This window comes from Phycodurus eques, chromosome 2 (assembly GCF_024500275.1).
Source record: "Phycodurus eques isolate BA_2022a chromosome 2, UOR_Pequ_1.1, whole genome shotgun sequence".
NCBI classification, from domain to species: Eukaryota; Metazoa; Chordata; class Actinopteri; order Syngnathiformes; family Syngnathidae; genus Phycodurus; species Phycodurus eques.
In genome coordinates, this window is record NC_084526.1 from 24,539,860 (window position 1) to 24,565,008 (window position 25,149).

The window sequence follows — 25,149 nt, forward strand, 5'->3', positions numbered from 1 at the left end:
CATGAGCCTTCATAGCTGCTTGTGGCAAGGTGCGAGAGAGGTAGTCGGAGTACTGTAAGTGACTTACCAGTGCCCTCCTTTTCCCGACTCTTGTTGAGCAATCTGTCAGAAGATGTCCCAGTTCCCCGCAGTAGAAGCATCAACTGTCATGCAAGCGTCTCTGGCGCTCCTCAGATGTCAGTTTGGCCCTTCCCAGCTGCATAGGTTCACTGGGGTCGCTAGAGAGCTCTGTCTTTCCCAGAGGATTTGATGCAAGGGGTGAAGGTAGTCCTCTGGTCTGCTGAGCTCCAGTGTTGGGCAGACCAGTGTGCCAGTAGTACTTACAGTGAATTGGTTGTTCAGTTGGTCAGTTAGTCGGCTGGTTGGTTGTTAATTTGTTCAGTAAATTTATTGTTGGTTAGGTCGTTGTTTAGTTAGTTATTTAGTTAGTTATTTTTGGTCAGTTTGAAAGCTGGTTTGTATTAGTTAGCTGTTGGTTAGTTTAGTAGTTGGTTGGTCAGTTAGTCGGTTGGTTCATTGTTTACTTGGTTGTTCAGTTAGTTAGTTATTTGTTAAATAGGTTACTGAGTTAGTTGGCTGTTTGGTAAGCTGTATTTTTCATTAGTTGATTAGTTTTTCTGAGTTTAATTGAGTCAGTAGTCAGTTAATTAGTTGTTCAGTTGGTCAATTAGTCTTGGTTGTTTACTTGGTCGGTCGGTCAGTTACTCAATTGGGTGTTTATTTTGTTGCTTTGGAAAGCTGATTTGAAACTGTTCGTCTGTGTAAGTGTATTTTTACTCCTGTTTATGAATGTTGCATGCTCAAAAATACTCTTGACAAATGACCACATTTATGCAGCATGAATCAATGATTCATAAACACTTATAGAAAAAAATTCAAATTTATTTAATCAATGTGGTACTCACTAAGCTGTAGTTATTAGCAGTTTCACAGAAAGACAAGAAAATCAAATGCGTTGGGGGAAAAAAAACCTCCATTGAAATTAACTTGAGCATTACACAGGAAAGGGCTTTGCCACAATAGGGATTATTTTAAAAATCTTAATAGGAAATGTCAAAAGCATTCGGTAAATCACATTCATCAGGCCAGGATCTTTTGTTATCTACACTGTTTTAGAAATGAATCTGCATTTCTTTATTTTTTTAACTATTATGTGGAAATACATCTGGAGTCTATTAAGATGGACCACCTCTTCCAGATGCCTTTAAATACACAAACATAACTGATTGATGCTATTTGTTGTTTCCATCTATATTACCACCACCGGTTTTGATTGGCTGGCATTCATCTCCTGGAGTAGCAGTTGCACATGCCTTGGCACAAGCACTGACAGAAGCCATAGACCAGACACACCGTCAGACTGGATGGCACCAAACTGACGCACACGATGCCAAGAGTCACTCTCTGGATTACCAGCAAGTAAATCCCAAGTGGTAGGGAGCCAAAGTACAAGAAGCCCAGCAGCCACACCAAGATACGTGGGACATGATTGCAGAACTTGGTCAGAGAGTCCTGGTCCACCTGCCCATTGGAACTCACCGAAAGCGAGTCCACATTGTCCTCCGTGTCGGAGCTGCTGTTGGGATTTGGGAAGCGTTGGGGCTCCCTCTGGACTTCCATGATGGTGATAAAGAGGCAGTTGGACAAGTCGCCGGACGGGCTGCAGGAGAAGAAGCTCTTCGGAGAGAGGACCACCTCTCGGTTGTGGTCAGATTTCCAGGATTTGTCATGTAGCGTTAATCGGGACATGACGTTGGTGTCATCGGGCAGGGCCGATATCTCGTACTCGCTGATCTGCGTTTGATGGCGACAAAAGGGGCAGCAGATGCAGCCCGCGCCGTCAGCGACATACAGGATCTTGACCAGGCAGCCGGCACATACCCGATGGAGGCAGTCCAGGAGTTTGGGTCGGCGACTGTGTGCATTATAGCGCTGGTAGCAGATTTTACACTCTAACTCCTCGGACAAAGGGTGTTCCTTTTCCTCTAACTCAGCCTGAGGGCAGCTCATCTTCCAGTCATGCTCTGTAGGAGACAGAATGCGAATTATTCATTCATTAATTTTGCTTACCGCTTATCCTCACTGGGGTCGCGAGCGTGCTGGAGCCTATCCCAGCTATCTTCAGACGAGAGGCAGGGTACACCCTGAACTGGTCGCCAGCCAATGACAGGGCACATATAAACAAACAACCATTCGCAGTCACAGTCACACCTACAGGCAATTTAGAGTCTTCAACTAACCTACATGCATGTTTTTGTGATTGTGGGAGAAAACCGGAGTACCCGGAGAAAACCCACACAGGCGGGGGGAAAACATGCAAACTCCACACAGGCGAGGCCGTATTTGAACTCTGGTTCTCAGAACTGTGAGGCAGATGTGCTAACCAGTCGGTCAACGTGCCGCAGATTGAGAATTAATGACACTCAGGTTTTTGGAATGGCTTAGTCGAAGTCTAGACTTGAATCCGATTGAAATGCAGTGGCATGACCTTAAAAAGGCTGTTCATGCTCGAAAAAACTAGATTTTTGCTGAATTCAAACAATTCTGCAAGGAAGAGTGGGCCAAAATATCTCCCCAGAGATGTGAAAGACTCATTGCCAGTTACAGAAAATGCTTGATTTCAGTTGTTGCTGCTGAGGATGGCCAAACCAATCGGTTTAGGAGACCATTTCTTTTTCACACAGGGCCTGGTAACTTTGAATAGTCCCCCCCACCCTTAATAAAGGATTTAAATACAGCATTTTAAGTTTACTTGACTACATGCAAATCAGTCGCCTTTTGCCGAAATTCACCGTTTTGAACTCAAAATTGGACATTTACGTGAATCGTATAGATCCGGATGAGTTTTTCCTGGGGGGGTGTCGCCGTCGCTGACGTCATAGGCTGTTTCGTACTCCTTGAACACTGGCCGCTAGATCCATTCAACACATCCACACACAGATGTAATTGTGAATATTCCTCCACGGCGGACAAATATGGGAGCGCATTGGCCTGAGATTCCGCCTGTCACAGGAGTTGACGAGACCAGAAAAAACCCTTCCGCCGCTTCTGCTGTTAAGAGGTAATGGTACTCTTACTCAGTTACAATGATCTAAATGTGGCTCGCTACTTTTATTGATCAATTATTGCTTATTTATCAACGACTTTGTGCGCGAGAGTATATCTTCGACTTCCACATCAGGCGCTGTTTGCGCCAATCCAGTTTCAGCGCTCGTGACGTTTAAGTCTAGTTCTCCAATCAAATGACACAAGAAAGTCACATGACCTAACACGTCTTCTATTGGGCTTCCCAGGCATAGGTATTAACACTAGATAAGCCAGCCCCACTAATTGTCGTGCCTACGTGGCAGCCATGTTGGGAAGGTTGTCCTTACCATGAAGGCAACGGCGCGCTACTTGTGTTTACATTTAGACGAACAAAAACAACAGCTTTCATGTATTGTAGTATTTGTCTGGGACTGTCTGCCGAAATGTGGATATTTCAGCTCACTTGTAATTTTAGAACACACCGTGCAGTAAATTACAGCTGTTTTGACAAACAAACAAACACACACACACGCACACACAAACTGCAACATCAGAATTTGCACATTCACATTTTATATTGTATTTTTTTAAATTTTATTTTATTATTGATGTTCAAGCTGTGGTTTAAAAAAAATCTGAAGTTACTCACTATTTCAAAGTGCTCTATAAATAAAATTTGAGTTGAGTGTCTCAAAGATTAAGGCTGTACAAGTCTGAGTACACATGGACCTGCATGTACTGTGAAACTGAATGGCTCATAAAATCAGATATAGAAGATGGATCCTTTAATTGCTTTGCCGGTACGTGGATAACTAACAGCAAATATATTTTAGCATTTTGAATGCACGGAGATACCGTGACGAGTATCTCTGAGGCCCATTGTTGTGCCATTCATCCATGACCATCAGCTCATGTTGCAGCATGATAATGCACGGCCCCAATTGGCAAGGATATGCACACAATTCCTGGAAGCTGAAAACATCCCAGTTCTTGCATGGCCAGCATAATCCCCGGACATGTCACCCATTGAGCATGTTTGGGATGCTCTGGATTGGCGTATACGACAGCGTGTTCCAGTTCCTGCCAATATCCAGCGACTTCCCACAGCCATCGAAAAGCAGTGGACCAACATTCCATTGGCTACAATCAACGACCTGATCAACTATGCAAAGGAGATGTGTTGCACTGCGTGATGGCAAATGGTGGTCACACCAGACACTGACTGGTTTTCCTTGTGCTCATCTGGATTACTTTCAAAATGTCTAAAGAAGAATTATAGTAATATAATTTATAATAGAGCGGCCACTGTAAAATTCCAAGCCCCCTGATTTGGGAATTAGACCGAAATGTAAGGGGGAAATAATGTGCTAAAGTTGTACAAAGGAATGGACAAAACTGACCAAAAATGGGTGACCAAAGCTTGTGGCTTGAGGCATTAACATTCAAAATTATTTTTTTGTATTAGACATAGCTTTGGCCTGAGCACAAAAACAGCAAATAACATAGTTCCCCCAAATCCTCCCCCCTTCCTCCAACCCCCAAAATCTGCAATTAGGCGAATTCATGAATGCCAAACCGCATCTATGCGAGGATTCATTGTATTTTTTATTTTTTTTTTCAAAATTAAATGAAAAAAAAAAAATTAAGTTTTATGTTGTCATTGTACGTGGATGTTGTCTGTAGAATTTAATAAGGCTGTAACAGACCAAAACTTGTAAAATGTGAGGTGCTGCTAATACTTATGCACTGAAGGTTTTTCTTTATTGATTACACTTAACTTTATTTTCGATTAGATTAGATTCAGCTACATTGTCATTACACAATACAAGTACTTGGCAATGAAATCCAGCAAGGTCATTGGCAAGTGGGCTCTCCTTTTAGAGGTGGAGCCCAGCGTACAGGGAAAGAAAGTGCCTGTAAAGACAAGAAAAGCATTTTCACTCATGTAGGCAGCACGTCATCTTCTTAGGGGGTCGCCACAGCGCGTCATCCTTTTCCATGTAAGCCTATCTCCTGCATCCTCCTCTCGAATACCAACTGCCATCATGTCTTCCCTCACGACATCCATCAACCTTCTCTTTGGTCTTCCTCGAGCTCTCTTGCCTGGCAGCTCCATCCTCATCATCCTTCTTCCAATATACTCACTATTTCTCCTCTGGACGTGTCCAAACCATTGAAGTCTGCTCTCTCTAACTTTGTCTCCAAAACATCGAACCTCGGCCGTCCCTCTGATGAGCTCATTTCTAATTTTATCCAACCTGGTCACTCCAAGAGCGAACCTCAACATCTTCATTTCCGCCACCTCCAGCTCTGCTTCCTGTTGTCTCTTCAGTGCCACTGTCTCTAATCCATACATCATGGCTGGCCTCACTACTGTTTTATAAACTTTGCCCTTCATCCTAGCAGAGACTCTTCTGTCACATAACACACCTGACACCTTCCTCCACCCGTTCCAACCTGCTTTGACCCGTTTCTTCACTTCCTGACCACACTCACCATTGCTCTGGACGGTTGACCCCAAGTATTTAAAGTCCTCCACCCTTGCTATCGCTTCTCCCTGTAGCCTCATTCTTCCCCCACCAGCCCTCTCATTCATGCACATATATTCTGTTTTACTTCGGCTAATCTTCATTCCTCTTCTTTCCAGTACATGCCTCCATCTTTCTAATTGTTCCTCCAGCTGCTCCCTGCTTTCACTCCAGATCACAATGTCATCTGCAAACATCATGGTCCACGGGGATTCCAGTCTAACCTCATCTGTCAGCCTATCCATCACCACTGCAAAAAGGAAGGGGCTCAGGGCTGATCCCTGATGCAGTCCCACGTCCACCTTAAATTCTTCTGTCACACCTACAGCACACCTCACCGCTGTTCTGCTGCCCTCGTACATGTCCTGTATTATTCTAACATACTTCTCTGCCACTCCAGACGTCCGCATGCAGTGCCACAGTTCCTCTCTGGGTCCTCTGTCATAGGCTTTCTCTAGATCTACAAAGACACAATGTAGCTCCTTCTGACCTTCTCTGTACTTTTCCATCAACATCCTCAAGGCAAATAATGCATCTGTGGTACTCTGTCTAGGCATGAAACCATACTGTTGCTCGCAAATACTCACTTCTGTCCTGAGTCTAGCCTCCACTACTCTTTCCCGTAACTTCATTGTGTGGCTCATCAACTTTATTCCTCTATAGTTGCCACAGCTCTGCACATCACCTTTGTTCTTAAAAATGGGCACCAGTACACTTTTCCTCCATTCCTCGGGCATCTTCTCACGCACTAGAATTCTATTGAACAAGCTGGTCAAAAACTTCACAGCCACCTCTCCTAGATGCTTCCATACCTCCACAGGAATGTCATCAGGACCAACTGCCTTTCCATTTTTCATCCTCTTTAATGCCTTTCTAACGTCCCCCTTACTAATCATTGCCACTTCCTGGTCCACCGCACTTACCTCTTCTACTCTCCCTTCTCTATCATTTTCCTCATTCATCAACTCCTCGAAGTATTCTTTCCATCTAGCAAGCACACTGCTGGCACCAGTCAACGTATTTCCATCTCTATCCTTAATCACCCTAACCTGCTGCACATCCTTCCCATCTCTATCCCTCTGTCTGGCCAGTCTGTATAGATCCTTTTCTCCTTCTTTAGTGTCCAACCTGCCATACATGTCATCATATGCCTCTTGTTTTGCCTTTGCCACCCCTACCTTTGCCCTGTGTCGCATCTCAATGTATTCCTTTCGCCTCTCCTCGGTCCTCTCAGTGTCCCACTTCTTCTTAGCTGTGAACATGGTGAATGCTGTGGACACATCTTTTCTGACTGTTGTTATGACCCAAAATAGTAACTGAATCATAATCAATTTATGTTTGTGCTTTTTCTGCATTGTCAACTTGAAATGTCGTTTTTTAATATAGGTAAGGATTTTTTTTTATCTTATTCATTGATTAATCAAAAACTAATTGACAAATAAATGGCTTATTTAAATAATCGTCAGTTGTATTCATGCAAATAATCTACATCTCAGTAGGCATTGTGTCATTCATTTGAGTGAGAGCAAAGAAATTCCTCTTTCTGAACTGTCATGCTGAGGGGGGGGAAAGAAATTCTGACATTTTCTCCATTCTGACAGCAGGCAATTTTCTTTTTGACTGGTGGAAAGTCGATCTGAAGAACAGGACATACAAGTTGTCAGCCCTTTTGGTTTAAATCTGCCCTTTTCTATTTTGGCCAATTTCAGCGGTTGTACAAGAACAAACTCCTCCTTGAACAACTTACCCGATTGCCACCAAATTGTAAGTGAATATACTTCACTGATGGGTCTCTTAATTGTAAATTCCTAATGAGTCACCACGAAATACACCCATGAATGATGATGATTTAAAATAATGGTAAGAAGAAACTAAGTGATTCCATGCAGCAAGGCGAGTGAGTGGTAAGCAAGTCTGCTTCACAGTTCTGAGTTTCAGAGTTAGAATTTTGGCTGTATCTTTCTGGCATGGAGTTTGCGTTTTCTCAGGGTGGTCCCTCTTCGGTCCATATTTAAAAACACATGCATGGCACACTGAAGACTCTAAAATGTGAATACTGTAGGGGTGATGCTTCTTTGTCTATGTATATGCCCTCCGATTTGCTGGTGAATTATCCAGAATTTAGCGGTGAAGTGAACACCTGCCTATTCATGAATTTATGAATATCACGTATTTATGTTTTTTTCTGTGGAACCTGTCATCACCTATTTGCTGAAAAAATCATCTGGACATGTTTTTGGTGCTCTCTCTATGATGCTCTAAGATACAAGATAGCGCCACAGCCCTGATAGTATTAAGTTGTCGTGGAAGTACTGTGTAGCAAAAGTTTACAAGTACCGTAATTACTATAGTGCGCGTTATACATGGGTATTGGGGCAAATGGAAAAAACTTTCACATTTTATAGATGTATGCCGCCATCTAGAGGTTATGAAAAAGCTGTCCACTTTCATTCCAAAATGCCACCGCCACCTAATGGTTATAAAAAATGTGTAGCCTACACATTTCATTCCAATATGACGGAGGGTACGTATGACTGCATATATGTACGTACAGTTGTGCTCATAAGTTGAAATACCCAGGCAGAATTTGTGTTTTTTTTTTTTTTTTTTTTTTTTTTTAAATATGACTGATGACTGAACAACATCCATCATTAATTTATTTATGGTTATGTTTTGTTTAATGATAATGCTTTTCTGAAATGCTTGACTGTTTAATTTGAATTCCATTAAAATAAAAGTAAATGTGTTTCGCCTGGTCCTTCATGTTTTCTTTAAGGAATTGCACCCATCTTACAAATTCTGCCTGGGTAATCAAAAATATGAGCACAACTGTGTGTTTTCTAATTTACTAAATAAAAGTAGGGCTGTGAATCTCAAAATATGAGCAAGTAAATTAAAAAAAGGATTACGTGTTCAAATAAAGTGCTTAACTTCAGAATAATTATTTGAAGAAAACTAACAAAATACAGATAATACTTCATGTTTTGATCATATGGGTAGAAGCTAAATTATCCATTGTAAAAAAGCATTATACATAGGTAGAAGGGTTTTCCAGAATTTTGAGGTCAACTTTAAGGGTGTGTATTATACATGGGTGCGCATTATACACGAGAAATTACGGTACTTGACGGCCCCCTAAAAGGTTTATAATTGCTTGTAGGTGGCAGCAAAGCATTACATGAATCCACTTAAATCAGAATCATCTTTATTTGCCAAGTATGTCCAAAACACACGAGGAATTTGTCTCCGGTAGTTGGAGCCGCTCTAGTACAACAGACAGTCAATTTACAGAACACTTTGGAGACATAAAGACATTGACAAAAAACAATTGTGCAAAAAGATGCAGAGTCCTCTAGCACTTAGAGCAGTTCGAATGTCTAATATTGTGATAGTCCGGTGCAATGACCATTGTGCAAAAGGCGCTGAGACTTCAAGGAGTGTATGCGGTTTAAAGTGACGAGGAGTGCGATCATCTGAGACAATGTTGGTTGTGCAAATGTTACAGATACTCCTCAATCATGTGCAAATGGAGCAGATGCTACTCTGGCATGAGTGGCCAGTATATGCAAATAGTGCAGCATGGCGAGACAACTACAGTGAGTGCACGAGTAATACATAAAAAAAATACATAAATGACTTCAACGTAGTTCATTGACAATAAGATGCAACAATATGGCACCAAATGGGCTTTTGTATTATACAAGGCTTTGACATGAGCATAAAAACAGTGAATTGGTGAGTTTTCAACAAATAATGGAGGATAGCGTTCCCCCAAAAATCTGTGCATAAGTCCACGAGTAGCGCATCGAGAATAAGCGGGGAAACACTCTCTCATGGTCTGTGTTGTGGTTGACTTGGTTCTGATTATTTTGTTTCATGCATTTGTCCAATTTTTCTGTTTGTTCATGTCTTGTCAGCTCATCCGTTTGTTGTCTCTCACCTGTTGTCCTCTCTACCTTGTGTCAACCAATCAGCTCCCTCCAGCCACTTGTGTCTTGTCCAGGTGCTCCTCGTTGTCTCGTCAGTTTGCTTGTATTTAGTTCCCTAGTTTCTCTCAGTCCTTGTTGCTTCATTGTCATTTGTGGTCTGTTGCTGAAAGATGTGTCTCTTGTCATGTTTTGTTTTATGCTGTGGTTGAGTTTACACCTAGTGTTTCTTTGTTACTTTGAACCTTGTTTTTTGTGATTTTTGTTAATTTAGTATTTAGTTTTCTGTGGACCCTGTTTGCCTCTTTTGTGTTCTTGAAAATAAACACGTTTTGAGATTTGTCCTGCCTGCTTTGCTGCTTTGGGGTCCAACGTGTCGCAAACCATGACACACTCTTATGTTGTTGGAGATTAGCATCTTTGTATGTCGGAGAGGAGCTAAGTTTAGCCTGGGTTGCTAGTGAAAGTAAGTCTTTGCAGCATGTACATGAACACTTCAGCTGCATTACTTTAGATAAATTTGTCTGTAAGCTATTTGTAACAGTAATATTGAAATGATGATTTAGGATCATACTGTAGTTTTGGGAGGAGGGGGGCATTTTAATTTTTGCAGCAGGGATCTGTATTTGTGGGTGGATTTAATGTCCCCTGCCTCTTGACCAAAGTCAGCTAGGATAGACTCCAGCTCCTCACCCACGACCCGACAGAAATGAGGACAAGCAAGGATATGATTCCAAAAGGGTGCCTAATCACAGCTTTAAGAAACATGCTAAATGCCATACGGCACGCTCAAAATAATTCCTACTTAAAAACATCATCATGTCAACTTGAGGCAGTTGGTCAGCAATACCTGTTTGAGCATGTGTGTGTGTCTGCTGCACATCTGTTGCTGCACATAACGCAACGGCACTCACCTCGCTTTGCTGTTGCTGCTATGTTGTCCTCCATGTGCATCCGCCTCCCTCATGGTAATCTCTCTCTCTCGTTGTGTCGTTCTCTTATTGTGTCACTCTCTATCTCAGGTGTACCGCAGGCTGGCGTCCAGCCGACTGGCAGCGCTGGAGGAAGCGGCAGCGGGGAAGGCAGCCTCTCATCACAGGGAGATGGTCCACCTCCAGAGGCTGCTGGGAGAGAGGCAGCAGGCAGAGGAGAGGCTGCTGCAGTCCAAACGGTAGGAGGAGTAAGAAAGGCAACCAATGAGGAGAGGGAAGAGTGATTGATGCAGTGACGAGAGGAGGAGGATGCACTAGAGGGAGGTGGAGTGAGTGAGAGGGAGAGAGAGTGATGCAGTTGATGGTGTTGGAGGGGAGGGAGGAGGAAGGAAGGAAGGAAGAAAGGGAGGAGGAAAGATAGTTCAAACAGTAGAAGGGGAGAGAGGAGGTGAGAGAGAGAGAGAGGGAGGAAAGGGAACAGAAGAGCTGTGAGAGAAGAGGGATGAGAGGGAAAAGAGAAGCAAAAGGGTGAGAAGGCAAGTGATGTAGGAAAGGAAGATGGAAAAATTTGTAATAAAAATTTAAATATATGATGAAAAAAGTTGTATCATGGTTAGATCATCATTAAACACTATAAAAGAGAAATAGATATTTTTTAGGATAAATCATAACATTGAGTCAAAAAATATATTGTTTAGAAAATATGTCATATAGGGAGAGGTAAGAGGAGGAGGGAGTGAGTGACCAAGGAAAAGGATGGAGAGAGGGAGAAAATTAGGGAAAGGTAGTGTGGTGTACAGTGCTGTGAAAAAGTTGGCGCCCTTCTCAAATTCTTATATTTTTGCATAGTTTTCCCACTATAATTTTTAAGCTCATCAAACAAATGTAAATATAAAACAAATATAACCCAAGTGAATTGAAAATGCCATTTTTAGATGGTGATTTCATTTATTCAGGAAAAAACTATTCCGTTACCTGGTCCTGTGTGGAAAAAGTAATGTCCCCCTAAACCTAATAACTGGTTGGGACATCCTCAGCAGCAACAACTAAAATCAAGTGTTTTCTAAAACTGGCATTGAGTCTTCCACATCTTGGTGGAGATATTTTGGCTTACTCTTCCTTGCAGAATTGTTTGAATTGAGCAAAAATGTATGGTTTTCCTGCATGAACAGCCTTTTTAAGGTCATGTCCCTGCATTTAAATCGGATTCAAGTCTGGACTTTGACAAGGCCACTCCAAAACCTTCATTTTTGCTGTTTTAAGGCATTCAGAAGTTGACTTGCTGGTGTGTTTTGGGTCGTTCTCCTGCTGCAGAACCCAAGTGTGCTTCAGCTTGAGGTCACAAACTGATGGCTGAACATTCTCCTTCAGGATTTTCTATTAAAAAGAATAATTCATGGTTCCATCAATCACAGCAAGTTGTCCAGGTCCTGAAGGAGCGAAACAGCCAAAGACCATCACACCACCACCGCGTTTGACTGATGTCCTTTTTCTGAAATGCTGGGCTACATTTACGCCAGATGTAACGAGAAACACGCCTTCCAAATAGCTCAACTTTCATCTTGTCAGTCCATATAATATTCTCCCAAGAGTCGTGGGAATCATTCAGATGTTTTTTTGCAAAAGTAAGACGAGCCTTTATGTTCTTTTTTGGTCAGCAGTGGTTTTTACCTTGTCACTCTGCCATGGATGTAACTTTTGTAACCCATTCCAGACTGATAGATGTCAATTAATTTATTTTTCGACTGTTCTGGAATTTCTATTAATTGTCATTTTGTTGCAGCGTTTTGTTTTTTTGTTTTTTTTTAATTTGTTTTTTTTTTTAGATCTCTTGTCTGACTTGGTTTTGTCGGGACAGATTCTGTTTAAGTGCTTTCCTGATTGAACAGGTCTGGAGGTAATCAGGCTTGGGTGAGATCAGTGGAAAATTAACCAGAAGTTGTGATTAGCTACAATGAATTCATAATTTAACAAGGGCGTAATTACTTTTTCACACAGGGCCAGGTAGTAGTTTTTTTCCCCCTTAATAAAGGAAATCACCATTTTAAAACAGCATTTTAAGTTCAATTGGGTTATATTTGTCTGTAATCTATATATGTTTGATGATCTTAAACATGAAAGTGGGGAAACTGCAAAAATATAAGAATTTGAGAAGTGGACCAATACTTTTTCATGGCACTGTAGTTGATGGCAAAAGAAAGTAGGAGAGACATGAGGATGGATGGATGGGAGGAGGAAGAGAAAATGGAGGAAAGGGAGAAGAAGATAAGCGGTAAAATTATGAATACAATGTATCATTTAAAAAAATAGTCATAATTTTTCATGGATAAATCATTAATTAGTAAAAAAAAAAATTGTGTATGATTAAAAAAGTCAAAGGAGAAAATGTCATGTGACAAAATGACAAAATCATAAAAGTATGAGTAGTCTGGTATTTAAAAAAACATATATGGCAACAAAAGTCATTTTTTCAGCAATCATCATCAAGCAATCAATGTTTTTCATAGTAAAAATGTGTCATTTAAAACAACATCAATAGTACGTGTTCTCGACGAATAGGTTGGACATAAGGTGTACCTAATAAAGTGACTTATTCAGGGAGGTGGAGGAGGAGCTGGAGGAGGTGTGGCAGGCAGCCACCAGGGAGAACCAGCAAATCCAGGAGACTCTCTGGGACTCCGGGCCCACCTGCGACATCCCCCATCGGGCCTTTCCCGACACTGTCCCCCCCGAGCATCCTCTGAGCTTCCTCAGAGATGACAAAATTCCCAAAGCACAGGACTCAGATGGAAAGCATCAACGAGACCTGGATTTCTACAGCTAGAATAACCCATCACACAGGCATAGTTTCTATTTTTTATTTACAATACAGATGGGTATAATATTCATTTAAATTCACAATAAAAGCACCTTCTAACTTGACAATAGTTATAGGTCATCTATTTGATATCCACACCTTAGCACAATACTGTAAAACATTTTTGTACAGCAACGGCAGTAAAAGCCGTGATGTCATTACAGTGGAGGCAAAGTCATCAAAAATTGAGAAAAGATTTCAATGACTGTGAAGGGGAAAAGTAGTAGAATTGAATAGAATTAAATTGACAGAAATGAGTAATTTTTACACAAATAAAACCAGAATTTTAAGAGAAAAATATTAAAATCTTCAAGGAAGTCGTCGAATGATGAGTAAAATATGTAATTTCTGGGGGAAACGTCACATCAATCCACCCATCCATATCCTGAGCTGCTTCTCCTCACTAGGGTCGCGGGCGTGCTGGAGCCTATCCAAGCTATCTTCGGGCAAGAGGCGGGGTACGCCCTGAACTGGTTCCCAGCCAATCGCAGGGCACATATAAACAAACAACCATTCACACTCACATTCACACCTACGGGCAATTTAGTCTCCAATTAACCTACCATGCATGTTTTGGGGATGTGGGAGGAAACCGGAGTACCCGGCGAAAACCTACGCTGGCACGGGGAGAACATGCAAACTCCACAGAGGCGAGGCCGGATTTGAATCCGGGTCCTCAGAACTGTGAGGCAGACGTGCTGCCGAAAACGTCACTATATTATGTTTTGTTTTTTAAAGGATCAATCATACAGATATGAGTTAAAAACAGTCATTTAACAAAGTCTTAATATTTTGACCATAATAGTATTAATTTTCAAGGATAGAATCATAAAAATACAAGTACAAAGGTGTTATTATTTTCAATAAATGTCATGTTACGAGAGAAATATATTTTTTTAAATAAAATATGACAAATATGAGTTTTAAATAATTAAATTATGAATAGAAAATTGTCGTTTTTAGGAAAGTCATATTTTGAGGAAAAAGGGTTATTTTTTTAAGGATAAAATTAAGGGTAAAAATATGGAATAAAATCTTCAAAATGTTACGACAAAGTAATCATTTATGAAGGATGAAATCATAAAAGTACAAGTATAACTGTCATTAAAAAAATCATAAAATCATGAGAAAAGAGTTGTAATTTTTTTCCATTGTAAAATCATGTTTATGAGTAGAAAAAAATTATATTTCAAGAAAAATGTCATTTAAGAAAACGTCATTTAAGAAAGAAAAAAAGTCATTTTTCAAAAATAAATAAATTCTGAGTAAAATGTGTACTAAAAAGGTATAATATCAGGATGAGAATTTTAATAAAAAATACATTTTTCTGAAATATAATCATATTACAAGAAAATAAGTTGGACTGTTGGGGAGATAACGTCATAAATTTATGAGTCAAAATGTGTCGTACAAGAAAGAACAAAATAAGACTAAAATTAATAAATGTACTGTATATATAATGTGTAATACAAAATCATATGAGAAAACATTATTTTTTGTTGATAAATTTAATAAAATGTCTGAGTAATTTTTTATTTTTTTTTTAAAGTTCAAAGATGTCATTTCATGAGAAGAAGTTGAAAGTGTACAAGAATAAAGAATATTACAAGGGGAAACGTGTTCTTTTTTTTTTTTGTCATATATTCATTTAGTGAGCACACACTGTCGAATGTTTTCTGTGAAGTGTTTCCGACAGGACGTGTGTGTGCATGTATGTGTGTGTGCGTACGTACGTGCTCACCTCTGCTCATTGTAACCTTTGAAGCTTCTTGTGTAACAAACGCAGAGGGGAAAGAAATGCTGCTTCTATTTTCAGGATTAACTTGGATTGTACCACTCACAGTCCTCATCCTTCCCGCACCTGCAGGTAACTGATGAAGTACTATTATGTCGTGATTTTTTTACATATCACTGCATAACAACACAACTGATCCTCTATCACTCCATAGCGTGAAATCTTTGTGTATATATCTCTCCATATCGAGGTAAGTTAATTTTTTTATATCGCTCTATAACAATGTAATGTTTTATAATATATATATATATATACATATAATTTTATGACCAAATGAATTGATTCATGGATAATTTCATAAGGTAACTAATCATATATCACTTCGTAACAATGTAACTATCACCGTACGATGAGACAACGTTGTTTTATACATCACTCCATAACACTAATTCTTTATCACTCCATCAAGCTTTACGTTTATACTCCAAACTACTATTACCAGAGCAACAACTTTGTATGTATCACTCCATTAACGGAAAACTGTTTATACAACACCCCATAATGAAGTCATATTTATTACTCCGTAATGATATTGTTTCCATATCACTCTACTCCATAGCGAAACACTTTTATTGATATAGCCTTCCCCAAATAGACTACAGGAAGGTCTAAACTGTGAAGAGTAGTGATATACACAGGTGCTATATTGTTTGTTACCCAGCTTGAATAACGTCACATGTACATGCAATGGGACGCAACACAATTGACTGCTGTATTTCCAAAATTTACCATCTGCTAGGGATATTTTCCACAATAACCTCAAAATATGCCAGTTAGGGAACTATAAGAGGAATAGGCTAAGATTTTTAAGACAAGAAATGATGCGTCCGCCCGTCTTGTCCGGGACGAGTGGAACAGCTTACAGCCGCGCAACAAACCATTTTGCCAAAGATTCACTTAAAATGGCCAAAAACTGACTAAGGCTATTGCAGGCCCATACCAAAAACATGGCAGAAGTCAAGAAGCTAGGTAACAACATGCCATCCAAAAATCATGCGACATTGATTTTAAACAATGACAGACCAGTTCGGTCACTTTTAATAGTATCCAGGCTTTGCTTTATATGCCTTTGTTTTAATGACTGCATAACAAAAGCTCTCTTCAGTGGGGGGCAAAAAGTATGTGAACCCTTTGGAATTTCTTACATTCGTACATAAATTGGTCATAAAATGTAGTCTGATCTACATCTAAATCCCAAGAATAAACAAAGAGCGCTTAAAGTAAGACCACATAAACAATGATATGTTTTCATATTTTTCTAGAACATAACATACCCCGCCTCTCAGCTGGGATAGGCTCCAGCACCCACGCGACCCGAGTGAGGATAAGCGGTACGGAAAGTGCATGGATGTATGGATAACGTAAACATTTACAGGACAGGGAGGAAAAGTAAATGCACCCTTGGATTTAATAACTGGTCTTTTTGTTTTTTGCAGCAATAACCAAATGTTGCCTGTAATTGCAGATCAGACATACATAACGATCAGCATGAATTTTGGACTATTCTTCCGTTACAAAGTGAACAGCTCTCATGTCGGGTTGAGGTCCTCCATACACGGTGTTGTGTGTTCCTCCCAAACAATTCAGCACTTGGTTTCATCAGAATATTTTGCCAGTCGTGCTGTGGAACATCCAAGTGCTCTTTAGCAAACTTCAAATGTGCAGCAATGTTTTTTTTTTTTTTTTTTTTTTTTTTTTTTTTTTTTTTTTAAGACTGCAACGACTTCCTCATCGTTCTCTCATGAACCCCATTCTTGTTTAATGTTTTACATATAGGAAATTTGTCAACAGAAATGTTGGCATGTGCCCGTGATTTCTGTGAGTCTTCAGCTGACACTTTAGGTTTTTTGTTTTTTTTAAATATAAAATATACACCTCACTAAGCATTCTGCGCTGTGTAGTCATGTTTACAGGACGGCCTCTCCCTGGAAGCGAAGCAACAGTGGGGAACTTTCTGCCTTTATCGACATTTTGTCGAACTGTGGACCGATGAACATCAATACTTTTAGCGATGCGTTTGTAATGCTTTACAGCTTTATGCAAGTTTATATATAAAGTCCTGACCTCAACCCAATTGAGATGCTTTGGCATGACATGGAGCGCTATTGACACCAGATGTCCCAGGAATCTTGCTGAGCTAACAACATGGAATGGCCCAAAATTCATCCTGATCGTCATGCATGTCTGATTTGCAACTACAGTCAAGGTTTGGTTGAGGTTATTGCTGGCGAAGTTATGAAAACATGATAGTTTGTGTGGTATTAGTTTAAGCAGACCGTTTGCTTTAGCTGACGATCAGACTTTTTATACTCGAAGAAGTTCCAAAGGGTTCATGTTTTTTTCCTGCCCCCTGTATATATCACTCCATAGTCAGACAGTCGTGTTTTTGTATTGCTCCTCACAAGGTAACTTTCTGGAACAATTTGTGAATGATTGAAAAGATCGCAAACTTTGTCAAAATGTGATCTCTTTACTTTTAGATCGAAATAGTCACCTGCAAAAAAATAAAATAAAAAATACTAACTTTAACATCTCGTAAAGTCGATTATGGCAGATGTAAAAGTTTATTAGTAGTAGTAAAGCTGCATGTTTGATGTACGCTCGCAAAGGTCACATTTCATTTGGCGTGCACACAAACAAACCTTTAAAAAAGAAAGAACGGTAACGTTGCAGTGACCCCCATTGGCGTTTCCTCTATGATGATGATGATGATGATATGATGCTCCATCTTTCCATGTTGAAACTACATGACACTATTATAACTGTATATTACCAGTGTTAAGGCTGTGGTTCCTCCGTGTCAATTTTGAATCAATTTGAGGAGATTTTCAACATCCGAACAGATTTTTAATATGCAATTTGTGGTATGGCAGCACGTGTTCTTCGGTATATAAATGCTCCAAAGTGACTATGACACACAGCAGGTGCCTCCTGATTGGGAGGGAAATCTGCTTTAAAAAAAATAAAATAAATAAAAGTTATATCATAAGCAAATGTATTTATATGGTACTTGCCATACATTGCATGGCGTTAACTGACTTATTTTTTTTGAGTTGGCTGACCTCAGCCTTTTGAAAGGTAACGTGCGAGTAAAATACTCGTGCAACAGGCAAATGGGTGATTTAAAAAAAAAAAAAAAAAAAGATCGTGCATTGGCTTGTTGAAAACTAGCTTCTCATGCAATTTCATAACCCTTCATGGGCGCAATCCTGAGACACGTGACTTTCTGCCGGGAGTGGAGTGGTTGAGTGATGACAGACAAATGGTTTTGTCGTGACTTAAATCCAAAGCATTCTTATTTGTGAGGCTTTCATTTTGAAGCCTGGCCGGCGTCGTGTTACCGTAACGCCCAGAAAGAACAACCGTTGTGGGCGGCTCACTTGACTTGCGTCTCTCCAGCAGCAAGGACCGCAAACCGGGACCGCGGACCACCATCGGGACACCGACGAACACGTTTGGAACAGAGGTACGTTTTTGCGTGGCGCTACCAACTTCGTGGCCAGTTAAACTTTGTTTTAGCACTTTTAACAAAAATAATAATAATAAAAAATAAAATAAAAAATCCAATGCTTTTGTTCGAAATATTTTATTGATCTGTGTCGTATTAGCAGTCGTGGAGGGCAATAACCGATATTTGGAGCCGATATGGCCGCACGGTATGGACGACTGCCTCACAGTTCTGAGGACCGGGGTTGCATGCCCAGCAGCATGTATTATAAAGTGAAATGACAACTCGAGTTTTCTCCAGATGCAGGAAATAAAGTTTTCCAAAATTTCAATATAACTCCATTTTATTCTTATGTTTGTTTTAAGTTAAAACAAAAACACAAAAGTCCAGAAAGTTCCCATCGTCACCGGCATCGCTTATAAAGGTAACTGATCATTTACATAAATAAATACACAAATACTTCCAGGAAGTTTTATTAAGCAAACAAAAAATGGATGATTATTTTTTCACAAACTAATGCCGAAACAGTCAACAGGCCTCCCTCCTATTTCTTCCGTAGTCCATATTCAAAAACTGCCATTGGCATTTAGATTTTTTCAATATGGTTTTATTTAATTTATAGCGGTACACTTTTTATATTTTTCTTGATAGCACTACTTTTCATGTGTATATGAATGGTATGTGTATGTTTTATATATATATATATATATATATATATATATATATATATTATATATACACACACACACATACTGTTTTTAATAGCCATGCAGCACTTTGTGCAACTGTGGACATTGTAAGTGTGCTATTTAAATAAACAGAAAATCCTAGTGAAAATACATTTTAACAAAAGATATAAACATTGATGGAAAATGTAAAAGCAGGCCTGCTGGGTTTGTTGTGGAGGAAGGGTCTGTGTCAACGTGAACGATGACTGAACAATAGACCCGAGATGGAGAAATCGCTCGCTCACGGCACATAGTAGTTCACTTACTCAGTCAACTAGGAAACAAAGATGCAGAAAGTCTACAGCACTCGGCGGGCTTTGGATTTGATCCTGACCCAAGTCAACCCTTGCGACTCCGATTGAGGAGACTTTGCCCTTCAGCTGAGTTTCTGGTAAGATTTCCTCAACATCCTACTTTTCATTTGCTGATTATGGCAGTTGTGTTTCAGGAAAAGACGAAAAACAATGCTAAATCAATACAGAGGAATCGTACTTGATGTTTTGGAATTATAATTCAAATGATATCTTTGCGTAGATTTCTAACCTTGGTTGAGGTTTTTATAGCTCACATCATATTTCATTGCTCACATCTAAAAAATATGATCAATGTAGAGGGTTGAAGAGCTCACTTTATCCACATGCTGCACAGATTTGTGTGTTTGTATACTTCATTGCACTAAGTCTTGTTTGAATCTTGTGCATCAGCAATAAATCTCAAGAAATGTAAAACAAACTGTTGACCTCTTACTAAGAAGGGAGGGGAAAATATTTTTTGCTTGTGATCCCAAAAGTGGAAATATTACTAATTTTAGCCTGTTGAACACAATGCTGTGAGAAACTATCGTACAGTAGTTCGAAACCGCTACCGCTCTCTCGTTACATTACAACACACTGATTTTGATAGAAATTACTGGCTGCACGCTTACACAACACTGCATACGTTTTGTTTGATACATTTCATTACAGACACATGCCCAGATCTCCTTTATAAACATATAGTTGCCTTACACATGGTCGCACGGAAACAACAAACGCACAAAATAACAACACAGGTGTACCTTCGGAAATTCAGTCCGACGCTCTCACCGTGCCCCGAGATTGTGGTCCTCAGAGACAGGAGCAAGCTCCGTTTTCTATAACTTTATAATGAATGTGTTGGCTATTGGCAGGGATTCGTCAGTAACTCTAAACTACATGTTTATAAAAAGGTCTGGGTGTGCATCTGTAATGGGATGCATCGAACAAAAGTGTTTGCAGTGTTGTGTAAGCGTACAACCAGTAATTTCGATCAATTTATTCAGGTAAAGGCAAAGCAACATCAGTTCTCTTTCAGTAAATGTGTAGAGAGCAGAGAGTAATTGCCTCATTTACAGAACAATGGTGACAAGATGGTGAAGAATGGTGATAAAAAACCCGGATGGGATAGGAGTTCAAACTAATCCAGTCACTCGGCTCCTCTTGAGGCATTCTCGGTAGAAAAGCCAAATGTCAAGGCTTTGGCCATTCTAGTGTTCATTGTTTTATGTTCAGTTATTTGTATTGTCTTGCTTGATTTCTTTTAACGACATTTGGACGGAGACCTTGGGTGGTTTAAAAGGCACCTTTAAATACAATGTATTATTATTATTATTATTATGATTATGTGTTGCCTTTTGGGGATGTTTCCATCATTCTCATGTGTCCCATATGCAGCTGCCTGCTCCTCCGTGCTGGCTCCTTCTGTGACAGCATGTTCCTCTCAAGTTGTCTGTTGTGTGCCAGCGTCTATTTTCCTTCGATCTGTCAACCATCTTTTGGCTTTGTTCAATGTTGTGGCAAAAGATAATGCATGATTCTCATATTGAAGATCTCAGAGTCTGGCCAGCACCACAGTTTTTGTGTCCTCTATTGAGAAACGCATTTTACCGAGGATCTCCCTCATGGCTTGCCTGAGTGTTCTGATGCCTTTTGTGGAGGGCCCCTCAACATCTAGAAGAAGCATCTTCAGCACAGTCAGGCATGGAATGATGCTGGCCGCCGATGAGAGTTTTTGTCTTACCGGAAGTGTCACTTCCACTATTGGGAGAAGAGATTCCATTAAATTGGACACAAGGTCCTACTGGTGAGCAGGGGGACCTGCAAATCCTCCATGTTCGCCACAGTATGGTACAAGCACGGTTTTGCTCCAGCATTCTTTGCAGCATGTGGAACGTTGAGTTCCACCTCGTTGGAACAGCCTGGATTATGTTGTGCTCTGCCAGGCCTAGTTCCCTCTGTCTCACAAATACTGTTTGGCCAGAATGGAGTGCTGGAAATGTGTGGCACAGTTTGTCAGTATTGCAATGACTTCCTTGATGACTCTTTGGCTTGCCAGTCCATCCATCTGCTATAAGCGTTTTAAAAAGAGAGAGAGTTACAAGTGGGCAACATGCTGACATTTGCTCAACTCATGCTTAATTTCTTACAGCATTTGGAAAGCCTGGAATCGATTTTATTATGTCAATGTTATATTTTTACAGTGTGATCGCAGGGACCTTATCATTCAGAAATAGCTACATAATGGAACTATAGCTGAACAAATAGCGCAATAGCAATGGGAGAGACTTCATCCCTGAACACCTTGCAGTTCATGTATAGCTTTCTGATGCAGTTACATTATGTCATATATCATGCTCATCTCGACAAGAAACTACAAAAGACAGCTTCAGGACACATTTCATCTCACAGTATGTCATATTTTGCTACTTAGGATCTTTCATCCATCCATCCATTTTCTACCACTTACCCGAGGTTGGGTCGCGGGGCCAGTAGCTTTAGCAGGGACGCCCAGACTTCCCTCTCCCAAGCCAGTTCATCCATCTCTTCCGGGGGGATCCCGAGGCGTTCCCAGGCCAGCCGAAGGATGAAGTCTCTCCAGCGTGTCATGGGTCGTCCCCGGGGTCTCCTCCCGGTGGGACATGCCCGGAACACCTCCCCAGAGAGGTGTCCGGGAGGCATCCGAATCAGATGCCCCAGCCACCTCATCTGGCTCCTCTCGATGTGAAGGAGGAGCGGCTGTACTCTGAGATCCTCCCGGATGACCGAGCTTCTCACCCTATCTCTAAGGGAGAGCCCGGACACCCTGCGGAGGAAACTCATTTCGACCCACAGCTCATGACCATAGGTGAGGGTAGGAACGTAGATCGACCGGTAAATTGAGAGCTTCGCCTTTCGGCTTAGCTCCTTCTTTACCACAACGGATTGATACAAAGTCCGCATCACTGCAGACGCTGCACCGATCCACCTGTCGATCTCCCGTTCCATTCTTCCCTCACTCGTGAACAAGACCCCAAGATACTTGAACTCCTCCACTTGGGGCAGGATCTCCTCCCCGACCTGGAGAGGGCACGCCACCCTTTTCCGGCTGAGGACCATGGTCTCAGATTTGGAGGTGCTGATTCTCATCCCAGCCACTTCACATTCGGCTGCGAACTGCTCCAGTGAGAGTTGGAGGTCACGGCTTGATGAAGCCAACATTACCACATCATCTGCAAAAAGCAGAGATGCAATACTGAGGCCACCAAATCGGATCTCTCTACGCCTCGGCTGCGCCCAGAAATTCTGTCCATAAAAGTTATGAACAGAATCGGTGACAAAGGGCAGCCTTGGCGGAGTCCAACCCTCACCGGAAACGAGTCTGACTTACTGCCGGATATGCGGACCAAACTTTGACTACGGTCGTACAGGGACCAAACAGCCCGTATAAGGGGTTCGGTAGCCCATACTCCCGAGCACCCCCCACAGGACCCCCCGAGGGACACGGTCGAACGTCTTCTCCAAGTCCACAAAACACATGTAGACTGGTTGGGCGAACTCCCATGCACCCTCGAGGACCCTGCCAAGGGTGTAGAGCTGGTCCATTGTTCCACGGCCAGGACGAAAACCACACTGCTCCTCCTGAATCTGAGATTCAACTTCCCAACGGACCCTCCTCTTCAGCATCCCTGAATAGACCTTACCAGGGAGACTGAGGAGTGTGATCCCCCTGTACTTGGAACACACCCTCCGGTTCCCCTTCTTAAAAAGGGGGACCACCACCCCAGTCTGCCAATCCAGAGGCACTGTCCCCGATGTCTACGCAATGTTGCAGAGTCGTGTCAACCAGGACAGCCCTACAACATTAAGAGCCTTGAGGAACTCCGGGCGAATCTCATCCACCCCCGGGGCCTTGCCACCGAGGAGCTTTTTAACCACCTCGGTGACCTCAACCCCAGAGATAGGAGAGCCCGCCCCAGAGAACCCAGACTCTGCTCCCTTGTGGGAAGGCGTGTCAGTGGAATTGAGGAGGTCTTCGAAGTATTCTCCCCACCGGCTCACAACGTCGCGAGTTGAGGTCAGCAGCGCCCCATCCCCACTATACACAGTGTTGATGGTGCACTGCTTCTCCCTCCTGAGACGCCGGATGGTGGACCAGAATTTCCTCGTAACCGTCCAGAAGTCTTTCTCCATGGCCTCATCGAACTCACCGAGTTTTTGCTTCAGCGACCACCAAAGCTCCATTCCGTTTGGCCAGACCGTACCCATCAGCTGCCTCAGGAGTCCTACAGGCCAAAAAGACCCGATAGGACTCCTTCTTCAGTTTGACGGCAGCCCTCACCATTGGTCTCCACCAACGGGTTCGGGGATTTCCGCCACGACAGGCACCAACCACCTTACGGCAACAGCTCTGGTCCGCCGCCTCAGCGATGGAAGCATGGTCCACTCGGACTCGATGTCCCCTGCCTCCCCCGGAACAAGAGCAAAGTTCTGTCGGAGGTGGGAGTTGAAACTCCTTCTGACAGGGGATTCCGCCAGACGTTCCCAGCAGACCCTCACAAAATGTTTGAGCCTTCCACGTCGGACTGGAATCTTCCCCCACCATCGGAGCCAACTCACCACCATTTGGTGATCAGTTGTCAGCTCCGCCCCTCTCTTCACCCGAGTGTCAAAGACATGAGGCCGCAAGTCCGATGACACGAACACAAAGTCGATCATCGAACTGCGACCTAGGGTGTCCTGGTGCCAAGTGCACGTGTGGACACCCTTTGCTTGAACATGGTGATCGTTATGGACAATCCGTGATGAGCACAGAAATCCAATAACAGAACACCGCTCAGGTTCTGATCAGGGGGGCCGTTCCTCCCAATCACGCCCTTCCAGGTCTCACTGTCATTGCCCACGTGAGCATTGAAGTCCCCCAGCAGAACGATAGAGTCCCCAGCAGGATCGCTCTCCAGCACCCCCTCCAAGGACTCCAAAAAAGGTGGGTACTCTGAACTGCTGTTTGGTGCATAGGCACAAACAACAGTCAGGACCTGTCCCCCCACCCGAAGGCGGAGGGAGGCTACCCTCTCGTCCACCGGGTTGAACCCCAACGTACAGGCGCCGAGCCGGGGAGCAATAAGTATACCCACACCTGCTCGGCGCCTCTTACCGTGGGCAACTCCAGAGTGGAAGAGAGTCCAACCCCTCTCGAGAGGACTGGTACAGCCCAAGCTGTGTGTGGAGGCGAGTCCGACTATATCTAGTCGGAACCTCTCACACACCAGCTCAGGCTCCTTCCCTGCCAGAGAGGTGACATAACACATCCCTAGAGCCAGCTTCGGTAGCAGGGGATCGGATCGTCAAGGTCCCTGCCTTCGGCCACCGCCCAGCTCGCACTGCACCCGACCCCTATGGCCCCTCCCACAGGTGGTGAGCCCATGGGAAGGGGGACCTACGTTAACCTTTCGGGCTGTGCCCGGCTGGGCCCCATGGTTGCAGGCCCGGCCACCAGGCGCTCGCCTTCGAGCCCCACCTCCAGGCCTGGCTCCAGAGGGGGGCCCCGGTGACCCGCGTCCGGGCAAGGGAAACCTGAATCCATTAATTGTATTCGTCATAGGGGTTTTTGGAGCCGTGCTTTGTCTGGTCCC

The 25,149-nt window shown here is 42.3% G+C and overlaps 3 protein-coding genes across 3 annotated transcripts in view; 2 read left to right on the plus strand and 1 right to left on the minus strand.

Moving 5' to 3' along the window:
- Positions 1 to 14,873, plus strand: part of cep89 (centrosomal protein 89) — a 62,948-nt gene extending 48,075 nt beyond the window's left edge. The window contains exons 17-18 of the mRNA XM_061670028.1: positions 10,504 to 10,652; positions 13,012 to 14,873. Coding sequence (XP_061526012.1) covers positions 10,504 to 10,652; positions 13,012 to 13,237 — 375 coding nt within the window. The 3' untranslated portion in view covers positions 13,238 to 14,873. The remainder of the gene's footprint in view (positions 1 to 10,503; positions 10,653 to 13,011) is intronic.
- On the minus strand, positions 1,285 to 10,597 carry zgc:165481 (uncharacterized protein LOC100073327 homolog). The gene is made up of 2 exons (XM_061670975.1): positions 10,396 to 10,597; positions 1,285 to 2,024 (listed from the first exon to the last, which is right to left on the minus strand). Exons 1-2 carry the CDS (start codon positions 10,433 to 10,435, stop codon positions 1,285 to 1,287), a joined length of 780 nt encoding a protein of 259 aa, XP_061526959.1. The 5' UTR covers positions 10,436 to 10,597.
- Positions 14,874 to 15,233: 360 nt separating the features above from the next.
- The window catches only part of abcc12 (ATP-binding cassette, sub-family C (CFTR/MRP), member 12), a 59,080-nt gene continuing 49,164 nt past the window's right edge, over positions 15,234 to 25,149 (plus strand). Inside the window, 2 exon segments of the mRNA XM_061670029.1 lie at positions 15,234 to 15,255; positions 18,468 to 18,531. The gene's annotated coding sequence lies outside the window, so the exon portion shown is untranslated.

Bases quoted from the DNA above. Each gene is read 5' to 3' on its own strand.
- zgc:165481 (XM_061670975.1), bottom strand. From the start codon at position 10,435: ATGCACATGGAGGACAACATAGCAGCAACAGCAAAGCGAG. The intron at 2,025-10,395 runs GTGAGTGCCGTT...TGTCTCCTACAG, and splicing joins AGCAGCAACAGCAAAGCGAG to AGCATGACTGGAAGATGAGC.